This window comes from Eufriesea mexicana, unplaced genomic scaffold (genome assembly GCF_001483705.2).
Source record: "Eufriesea mexicana isolate 0111107269 unplaced genomic scaffold, ASM148370v2 scaffold395, whole genome shotgun sequence".
Classification (NCBI taxonomy): Eukaryota; Metazoa; Arthropoda; class Insecta; order Hymenoptera; family Apidae; genus Eufriesea; species Eufriesea mexicana.
Genome location: NW_016908583.1, coordinates 844972 through 854970, shown reverse-complemented (window position 1 = coordinate 854970; position 9999 = coordinate 844972). Strand labels below are relative to the sequence as shown.

Below are 9999 nucleotides of genomic sequence, written 5' to 3'. Positions count from 1 at the left end.
ATTTATATAAATATACCTTTTCTAAATTTGGTATTAGTATTTTGAATGCATTTGGTAACAATTCTTTACCATTCCATGTTCTTATAAATTTCATATAAATAGTTAAGCTTTGTGTGCAATGTTTTCAATAATAATTATGTAGTTATTACTAATGATTAAATCGTAATTAGTATATACAAAAGAGTACAATAATACTGATCATAAAATAAACGCGAGATAACGTTCAATGTAGCAGATGCAATAATTAAACGTATTTTGTGCATTAGTTTTTAAAATATGAAAATTTATATTGATAGTAATTTTATAAAATAGCTTTTTCGAATTATATTATCGAACTTTGTGAACTTGCAATTTCGACTGTAATCAAAGTATCGAGTACATTTGAATATGGTCGGAAATATTTTTGAAATGCTCTTCTGAAAAGTGTCGTTATCTACACATTTCGGTCAACGTAATAAATATTTGTTCAATATTATTTTATTTCATTCATGTAGCGAAATAAAAATAACTTTTTAAGAAGCTTATATGCGTTTTCTTAATATTCATTTTCACTTGTTTCATACGTAATTATTTTTTAGTGAGCTACATTTATTTGTTTAGTTTTCACCAATGTATATTAAAGAACAAAAATATATTTTTAACAATTTGTAGGTAATTGACTATATTATAAAAGTCTTCAATATTTTTCATTTATAGCTGCATATATACTTCTTGGAAGTAAATCAATAAATATTTCGTGTACCTAACATATGTTAATCTCGTTTTCATTCACTATATTTAACGAGTTATTTTACAGAACAATTATTTAAAAATAATTTTAATTTGGTAGGGTAATCTGTCATTACACCAGTTGCTCCAAGATCAAAAGCTTTCTTAAATTCTTCCTCTTTATTTAAGACCCAAAAATAGACCTATAAAAATATGTTCAAACATTTCTGCATACTAGAATTAAACATTTTTTACCGTTTGAATATATTCTTATGAGTATTTTTACAAGAATACTGAGAGTATTATCTATCTAAATTACACGTTTAAAATTAAACCAAACAAATAGTCAACTTACATGTATTCCACGAGCTCTTAAGTGATTAAATAAGCATGGTCTCATTAATAATATACTGATGCTTCGTATAATTATTTTTTCCAGAGATAAAAATGTTGGACTTGAACCTCCTTTATATCTATAACAATGCAGTGTCAAATAATTTAATCAAATCAAATATACAATAGAATATTTGGAATACCTTAAATAAATGGAAGGTAGAAATATTTCCAAATGTGTTTCCTTTAGAGGTATAAATGGTAACAAACCAGTGTATAAAAAAACTAGTAATAGAGTTACACGTTTCATAGAAAATAACAAATTTATATTAGGATTCTGAGGAAAAAATAATTGAAATTAATATCAACATGATTTAATATTCTTATTATTTAATTTTAATATACAAACTTGTTACCGTTTTATAACACTTCTGTGTTATTTCATCACTGAAATTTCCCCATACAGTGTATTCCTCTCTATTATATTCCTTTATTAAATTAGATACCTTTGTTATAAGTTGATCATCATTAACTTTAATATCAATATTAATTGGTATATTGGGAAAGGCTTCAAATACTTCTTTTAACAAAGCAAATCGCCTATCTTCTTCTTTTCCTGGACCAATATATTCAACATCTGTTGAACTATAGTTTCTAAATCATTTTATTCAAAAATATATATTCTTTGAAAAATTATTTAAGCATACCTGGATCAAAATCTATTGGAAGACGTGGTTTCAATAGAGGTAGATCTTTGTAATTCATTTCTGAAATGCTTTTATTTGTTCCTGTACTACGAAAAAGATTATGATCATGTGATACAATTACTTCTCCATCTTTTGTTAAATGACAATCCAATTCCAACATTTGTGTACCAACTGCCACAGCTCTAAAGTAAAGGAAAATTATTTTCTTATGGTATTATATATAATAAAAAATATGGAACTAATTAATTATAACTAAGAAAATGTCTGCAGATTATTACATTACAACCCTGAGATAATGACTGAGCATCATAACTAACCGTTTAAAAGCGTACATCGTGTTTTCATAGCCTTCACCTGCCCCTGCAAAATGATCTTTTTATTAATAGATGTATTTTTTACGTACGTAATAATGCTAATTGTTGAATCACTGAAAGCTCGAAAACACACCGCCTCTGTGACTAATATGCTGACATAAAAATTTCACTTGTTTCTTTTTATGTAATAATGTTGGATATTTAAAAAATACCATTGACGTTAACATATAACCTCCTACTAACGTATACAACAACATCTTATACTTTTCTATTGTTCTTTATCTGCGTAACATAGTGAAACATGTTACTATTATTCAAATGAATTTTTATGAGCATGTATAAATAATTTGTGAATTATGTCGAAATAAATATTACAAATGACAGATTGCTAGCAGAAATTAAACAAGAACTTTACACAATCAGTGCGTTACATGACAGCCTTTATCATACTTAATACAAATGTAAACGTTGCAATTATAAAATCCTTTGGGTGAAATCATATGAAAAGTTTCCACTTTAGTTACACTTTCTCAGAGCATATACATTAAGCTGCAAGTTGTTTTTTTGTTTTATTTCATTATTTAAAAATAAAAATTGAATGTAGACATAATTTTTTCTAAATAAATTTGCAATAGGAAGTAAAATTTTGACAATATAAAGTTCATTTTAATTTCAATTATTGAGTATTTGTATTGTATTTTTCTAAAAGGAATTGTATTGTAATTTTATAAAAAATATCATACAATGAATTATTACTTTTTATTAATTTTTAATTGAAATTTAGTTCATTCATATGTTCATTCATGAATTAATTACACATTTTACGGGTTTTCATAAATACAATTGGCTATAATATTCTTTTTTTCATAAAAAATAAAAGACGAGTAGTCATAAGGAGAATTACGTAAAATCAGTAAAAATTTCCAAGTGAAATACGCAGAATTACAGGTAAATAGATAACTATATTAACCTGTTGGATATTTATTTTCCTTCTTAGCTAGGAGCTTTTACGAATGCACCTGTCAAACAAGTTAAAAGCTGCCTTTACAAAAATGTATTTTCGCCAGCGTCTCTCATTCGTTTAACGAGATGTCGGATTCGAATTCGCCGAAAACAGATGCGAGTAGTCCAAGCCTTTCGGGAAACTTACGACAATTTCGATTTAAGAAGAAACAACTGAAACCGTCGAATATGTGTAAGAGTTTTTTTATTCTCGAGTTTTAATTTCTAGGTCAGTACAACCGGTGTCCATCTTTTATTGTTGTGTTATTCAAGTATAATTTCTTATGTGATTATTATATCTTTTTAATAATTATTTTTAATTAATTATATTTGTATCTAAGTAGTAAAAGAAAGAAAGTAGAAAAATATGTTTGCTTCTATTTAGTTGTTGATAGCAATAATATTAATGGATATTTTTCATGCTATGCAATTATAAATAAATAATCATAGAGCTTTTATTTAGCGGATGATGATAGTAATTTAATGGGTTCTGAGATACAATTTCGACGCAAGGCAGTGAATGTAATTGAAGATAGCGATAGTGATGCGGGTAGCCCTATTAAAAAAACTAGCTCCCTTCGTCATACAGATAAGGTAAATATATTGTATAATGAGTTACATTGTTGAAACTTTATAATAAGATATATATGTTATTAAAAAGTGAAAAATAAAAAAATATATTATTATCTGAATTGTACAAAAGATATCTTATGATTTTGGTAACAAATAATTTTATACTAAATTAAAATTTAATTATTCATTATTATGCAGGAAATACATAATAACATAAATTGGAACAGTGATGACGGTGATGGAGACTCCAGAAAAAATAAGAGAAATAGAACCTTTAAAGATTCTTCCAGAATCAATAAGAAAAAAAGAAGAAAATTAAATACTGAGGAAGATGTGGATATTGATTCAGATGAAGCAGGCTTTAAAGATAAAGTGTTTGATAGGTATAAATTTATAAATTTTTTATGTTTGATTAAGATTTATATTTTTATTTTTTGTTTTTAGTGATGAAGATTCAGATATAGAAATATCTAATGAGCTTACAGCTGATAAGAAAGCAGTTTTAGAATTTATGCAAAATGCTCTTACCTCAGAATTACTGTTAATGTCTCAATGTTCACAAAAGAAAGCAAGTGCTATCACAGAAGCAAGACCATTTGAAAATTGGAGAGATCTAGTTCAAAAGTTTCAAAATAATAAATATCTAGATACAGAACTTTTGAATTCAGCTCAGGTAAATATTTCAAAAAAATAGTAAAATTTTTAACAATGTTGTTTGAATTACTCATGTTATATTAAACTTTTTTTATTGTAATAAAATAGGAATTACTAGCTACTAGACATGCAGTAGAGACTCTCATGAAAAAATGTCTACGCTTATCTACAAATATAGAAAGAGCTGTTGCTGCAGGAGCATCGGCTATCACAAGTCAACCCAAGGCATTATCACCAAATTTAAAATTAGCCCCATATCAAATGGTTGGATTGAATTGGCTTGCCGTGATGCACGCACAAAGTGTTAACGGAATACTCGCAGATGAAATGGGTTTAGGAAAAACGGTTCAAGTAATAGCTTTTCTTACATATTTAAAAGAGGCTGGCCTCAGAGACGAGAAAGATGGACCACATTTAATCGTTGTTCCTAGTTCGACGATGGGTAAATAAATATTGCAAATTCCTTTGATTTTTATTGTTCCTGTTTGTGATCTAATTTTTTTATTTTATTTACTTAGAAAACTGGAACAACGAGTTGGAAAGGTGGTCACCTAGCTTGAAAGTTATACAATATTATGGTTCTCAGGAAGAACGAAAAGAGATGAGATTAGGTTGGCGAAACGGTGATTTGGATGATGTTGACGTTTTATTAACTACGTATAATTTAGTGAGCAGTACACCAGAAGAACGTAGATTATTTCGCGTTATGCCTATCCATTATGTTGTTTTTGATGAAGCTCATATGTTAAAGAATATGAGCACCATTCGATATGAAAATCTTGTTAGGATTAATGTATGTATTTATAGCATTACACATGATTTTCTGAATAATTAGATAAGATTATATTGTTTTGATTATTTCATAGGCTAAACATCGAATTTTATTAACGGGTACCCCTTTACAAAATAATTTATTGGAATTGATGTCGCTTTTAATATTTGTGATGCCTTCATTATTTGCCGGAAAGCAAGCCGATCTAAAGAGTTTATTTTCAAAGAATCCTGTAAGTATCAAATGTGGTAATGGAAATAATAATTATAAAAGAATTTATATATTATGTAACACTGAATGTTACATTTTAGAAACTACCAGCAGTTAAAAAAAATGGTGAGCAACCATTATTTGAGCAAGAACAAGTAAAAAATGCAAAGCAAATCATGAGACCATTTGTACTTCGTCGATTGAAAGCCGAAGTCCTTCGAGATTTACCAGCAAAAAGTGAACGTGTGATTAAGTGTCCAATGATAGAGAAACAGCAAAAAATGTATACTAATTTAGTTGCTGAATTCTCAGCTGAGGCTGATCAAAGTACCGAGGTTAATGGTATTGGTATGATGATGCAGTTGAGAAAGTTGGCTAATCATCCGCTTTTAGTGCAAGACTATTACAACGAATCTAAATTAAAAGTATACCTCCAGATTTACTTATTTATTTAATTAACAGTATGATATCCTAATCATTAATCATTTTTGTGTTAGATAATATCGAATAGATTAGCAAAGGAACATTCATATAAGCAGAAAAATGCAGATTTCATATTCGAGGATTTACAGTGGATGTCCGATTATCAAGTAAATCAATTAACAAGAACATATAAAAGTTTAGCTGGATTGGGTTTACCTCAAGAACTTATACCTGAAGCTGGAAAATTAAAAATATTGGATGAATTGCTATCAAAGCTGAAAGAAGAAGGACATCGCGTACTAATTTTCAGTCAATTCACGATGATATTAAATATTTTAGAAGAATATTTAACGATTAGAGGACAAACGTACTTAAGGTTTGTTTTGTACTTTTTATCCTATATTTTTGAAATTTTTTATATTTTATGTGAATATGAAAACAGATTAGATGGAAGTACACCGGTAACAGACAGACAGTGTTTGATAGATCAGTATACAGAAGATGAAAGTATATTCATATTTTTACTATCTACAAAAGCTGGAGGCTTGGGGATCAATTTAACAGCTGCCGACACTGTTATAATTCACGATATTGATTTTAATCCGTATAATGATAAGCAAGCGGAAGATCGTTGTCATAGAGTAGGTCAGAAAAGGTATATTTTTAATCGCTAATTTATATTTTTTATACTAAAAAAAAAAAAAAAAAAAAAAATTAAAATAACATATAAGAAAATAAAAATAATTTAAATTGAAAAAATTTATTCAAATCTGATTTCAGACCAGTTAGCATAATTAGATTATTAAGCGAAGGTACAATAGAAGAAGGCATGTATGAAATAGCTCAGGATAAATTACATCTTGAACAACAAATTACCGGTGATGAAGGTAAATGCCATGAATTTTATTCACTTTATAATTTAATGTTATGGGTGAAATTTGTTTATAGAGAATGAAAGTACGGACAAGAAGAGCGTATTAAAATTACTTAAGATGACGTTAGGGCTAGATCACAACAGATCGTTATCGCTGTCTCCAGCGAAAAATGCGAGAACAAGTAATGGATTAATGAGCAGCGAAGCAAACTGTAATATAGAATTTTAAAGTTAATCCTTTATCTAAACATATTTCATACTGAAAATTTGACATCATTTTTATATGCATTCTTAAACTTTGTGATAAGGTCAGTGTTACGTTTGCACAAAAGAAAAGAAAAGAAATTCAAGGTCAGTCTTGGAATTACATTTTATACATTTTTATTTCATTTTGATCTATTCTAATTGGTGATATGTATCATTTATCAAAATGTATACACGAGTTTTAATAATGTTATTTGTAATTGTGAAACTTAATTAATTTTTGTGACATTTTGTACATCGCTTATTGCACCATTCTTCTATTTATATAAGTATATATTTAGAATCATTCGTGATTTCTATATTCCGTGTCCGATGTTTACGTTGTATATTTAATGGTATGTTTTTCGTGTAAATTTTAAGAGAATTATTAAGACTGCACAATATTTACTAATAACGCAAAGAATTGTGAATAGTTGAAGAAAAACGAACAAAAAAGAAATTTATGATTTAAAAAAAGGAGAACACGATATAAACGATGTCAACTATTTGGTATTACTGTACACACATTCCTAAACAAATAACTTAATCTTTGTACAAAATCATTAAAGATATTATACACCTTTTGTCAGGATTTAATTTATTATCTTGTAATACATACATTTGTACTTGATCGAACTCGATAAAAAATTATAATGCAGTAAATTTAGGTAATTAAACAAATTAGTGATTTATGATCAAATGTTAACAGTAATAAAAGCAAGTATTTCAGAATACATTATGTATTTTCATAATATTCTGTAATTATTTGATTATTACATTAGACAAATAACTTTTTATCCTATTACTCTTGTTTATTTTTTTTCATTGCAAATCCGCTAATTAAACAAATAATTTTCTAGAAAATAATAACTTAGTTCAATATGTATACACATTTCTTTAATCTTGTTCTTTTATTTTCATATTATAAAGATGAATTTAAACCTTTATCTTTTTTCATACCTTTTATTTAAAGACTTAAAAGAAATTTTAATAATTTTGATATCAACATAAAGTGTCAAAAATTTATTTTATTTTATTTCTTTATTTAATACATAACAATTGAATTAAAAATATACATCGATAATTCTTAGAACATATCGTTATTTAAAAAACAGATGTTCTTTGAATAATCTTATGAACAAGCTAAAATTAGAACCTTAAATGATCTCAGAGAATGTTACTATTAAAGATGCATGGAAGAAAAAGGAAAATTTCCATGATGTTATTCAAATACCTTTTCACTTTCAGGTATGTATATACTTCCCGATAGTACATAGCGGAATATTATTTATAACATAGCAAAGATAATTTATAATTTATAATATTTGTAATATAATTTTTTATAAAAAGTAACAATTTGTTAGATGAACTATAATATACCATTAATTATTATATTATCAGGATATTAATACTAAACACAGAAAAAATAAATAGGTGTCGCAGTAAACTCTACGTGCACATACTCGATACTCTTCTGTGTCGATAATCCATGACGTAACTTGAAAAGTGCATGTTTCTATAATGAAAATCTAAAGTTGTAGAATGCTACTAGCAGAAACTTCAGAAAGCTAGGAAAATTCCTGTGACATTATTTTTATAATATTCTGTGAAATTCTTTTTCGAAAACTACGTTCAATTGTATAATTATAAAATAATAAAATGTAACAATAATGAACTTAATTTTGTATATAATTAATCATTTTAATTCACGAATTTATAATATAACATATAAAGTAATTTAAATTTTTGAAAGATTAAATTGTAATAAAATTGTTAACCGATATAATTGAACATTCATTGATATCAGCGAGATGTGAGGTTAAAGAGTGAGAGACAAAACATGAAGTGGGGGATTGAAATGTAAAGGATAGAATTAGTGACGAATGAGGTATAGAAAAAGAGAGTGAAAGACGGAAATTAAAGCGCCGGGTAGTGGTGCTAAAGAGGAATCCCACGTGGCTCCTAGTGTTTTGAAACAGTTAAAAATAAAACATGCACATTTATAACAGATTATTAATAAACATATCGGTAGTTTTTCACATTTTGAATAAAAGATATAATGTTAAGTTGAAAAATAGAGAGAAGGACAAAATTTAATTTTATCATTCCAGTGATATCTTCGGAAATTACTACATTTTAATTTGAACGATTATCGTTGATAAAATCAGTAATTAATTTCTTACTTCGTGTTGTACAATAATAACCTACTGTTTTATTTATTTCTAAAGAAGTTAATAGGTGGCGTGAGTATCGAATATTCGAATCTTCAAATAAAAGCTTAACAAACAATTAGAAAAGAAAAATATACTGTTCATATTCTCTGTGGAAACTGTTTATTAAACAAGATTGAAGGAAATGATTATTCAGATCTAGTAATTTCTCCGTTCTTCCTGACATATCTTGCGTTCTATTTATTCAGCTCGTGAATAAATAAAAATATAGATAAAAAATATAGATATAAAAATTGATTAATATATATGAAGCAGGTTATGATTTTATACAATTTGTTATTTTTTAATTGTTCAACAACATCTGTTGACATACTTACCGGATGTTTTTCTTTAAAAATCTTAGAAATTCTAAGACGTTTTCAAATAATAATTTCGTCATATACTTCATTCTATGATAATAGTGGTATTTTTTCAGATACTCAAGTAAACGAAATTTGTATTCTTTCATTTCCAAATTATTATCATGTATGATATAAACTGATCAATGATACTTCACATGTAAGTATACTTAGATTGTAATTCATACTATTATTTATCGAACGATTCAATAGTTGAAATAAAAATTTTCCCTTCTAATTGATTTATCATTCAATGAAACTATTGTAAGTTCTAAGATTTAACCAATTAATATCGATAGGAACAAATATTTGTATGTTTGTTCGTTACTATTTCCCACTTTACTTTTATTATAGAAATATCGAAATAAACATATTCTATTAATAATCTTTTTATGCTAATATACTATGAATCGAATTCATCAGGTACACATATAATTATTAATGTCATCAACATTTGCAGCGATAAATTTGATTATGTTGTAATCAAGCGTCATGTTGTATCATATCATGTATTCTTATCAATGAGATGACTAGAACAGAAATCAAAATCAAGAGATTAATTAAAAAGTCAAAAGTATGACAACATTATGTTTAAGAAGTTTCTTAGGAAAATATTT

The 9999-nt window shown here is 26.7% G+C and overlaps 2 protein-coding genes across 4 annotated transcripts; one reads left to right on the top strand and one right to left on the bottom strand.

Annotated features, from left to right (window-relative positions):
• Positions 1-701: 701 nt before the first annotated feature.
• Positions 702-2534, bottom strand: LOC108545323 (glycerophosphodiester phosphodiesterase domain-containing protein 1). Of its 3 annotated transcripts, none has more exons than XM_017896868.1 (7): positions 2478-2534; positions 2066-2108; positions 1749-1930; positions 1458-1678; positions 1245-1378; positions 1064-1181; positions 702-911 (listed from the first exon to the last, which is right to left on the bottom strand). In XM_017896868.1, exons 2-7 carry the CDS (start codon positions 2080-2082, stop codon positions 786-788), a joined length of 798 nt encoding a protein of 265 aa, XP_017752357.1. In that variant the 5' UTR covers positions 2083-2108; positions 2478-2534; the 3' UTR covers positions 702-785. The 3 variants fall into 3 exon arrangements, with proteins under 3 accessions (XP_017752357.1, XP_017752359.1, XP_017752358.1); XM_017896870.1 differs by lacking the exon at positions 2478-2534 and adding an exon at positions 2196-2389; XM_017896869.1 differs by lacking the exon at positions 2478-2534 and having other exon boundaries at positions 1458-1657; positions 2066-2137.
• A 604-nt stretch (positions 2535-3138) lies between these two features.
• Etl1 (SWI/SNF-related, matrix-associated actin-dependent regulator of chromatin, subfamily a, containing DEAD/H box 1) lies at positions 3139-6799 on the top strand. Its single transcript, XM_017896858.1, has 12 exons — positions 3139-3257; positions 3528-3658; positions 3836-4020; positions 4082-4310; positions 4400-4733; positions 4810-5084; positions 5158-5295; positions 5375-5698; positions 5771-6072; positions 6139-6351; positions 6477-6583; positions 6645-6799. The coding sequence occupies exons 1-12, from the start codon at positions 3152-3154 to the stop codon at positions 6797-6799; spliced, it is 2499 nt and encodes an 832-aa protein (XP_017752347.1). The 5' UTR covers positions 3139-3151.
• Positions 6800-9999: the final 3200 nt, after the last annotated feature.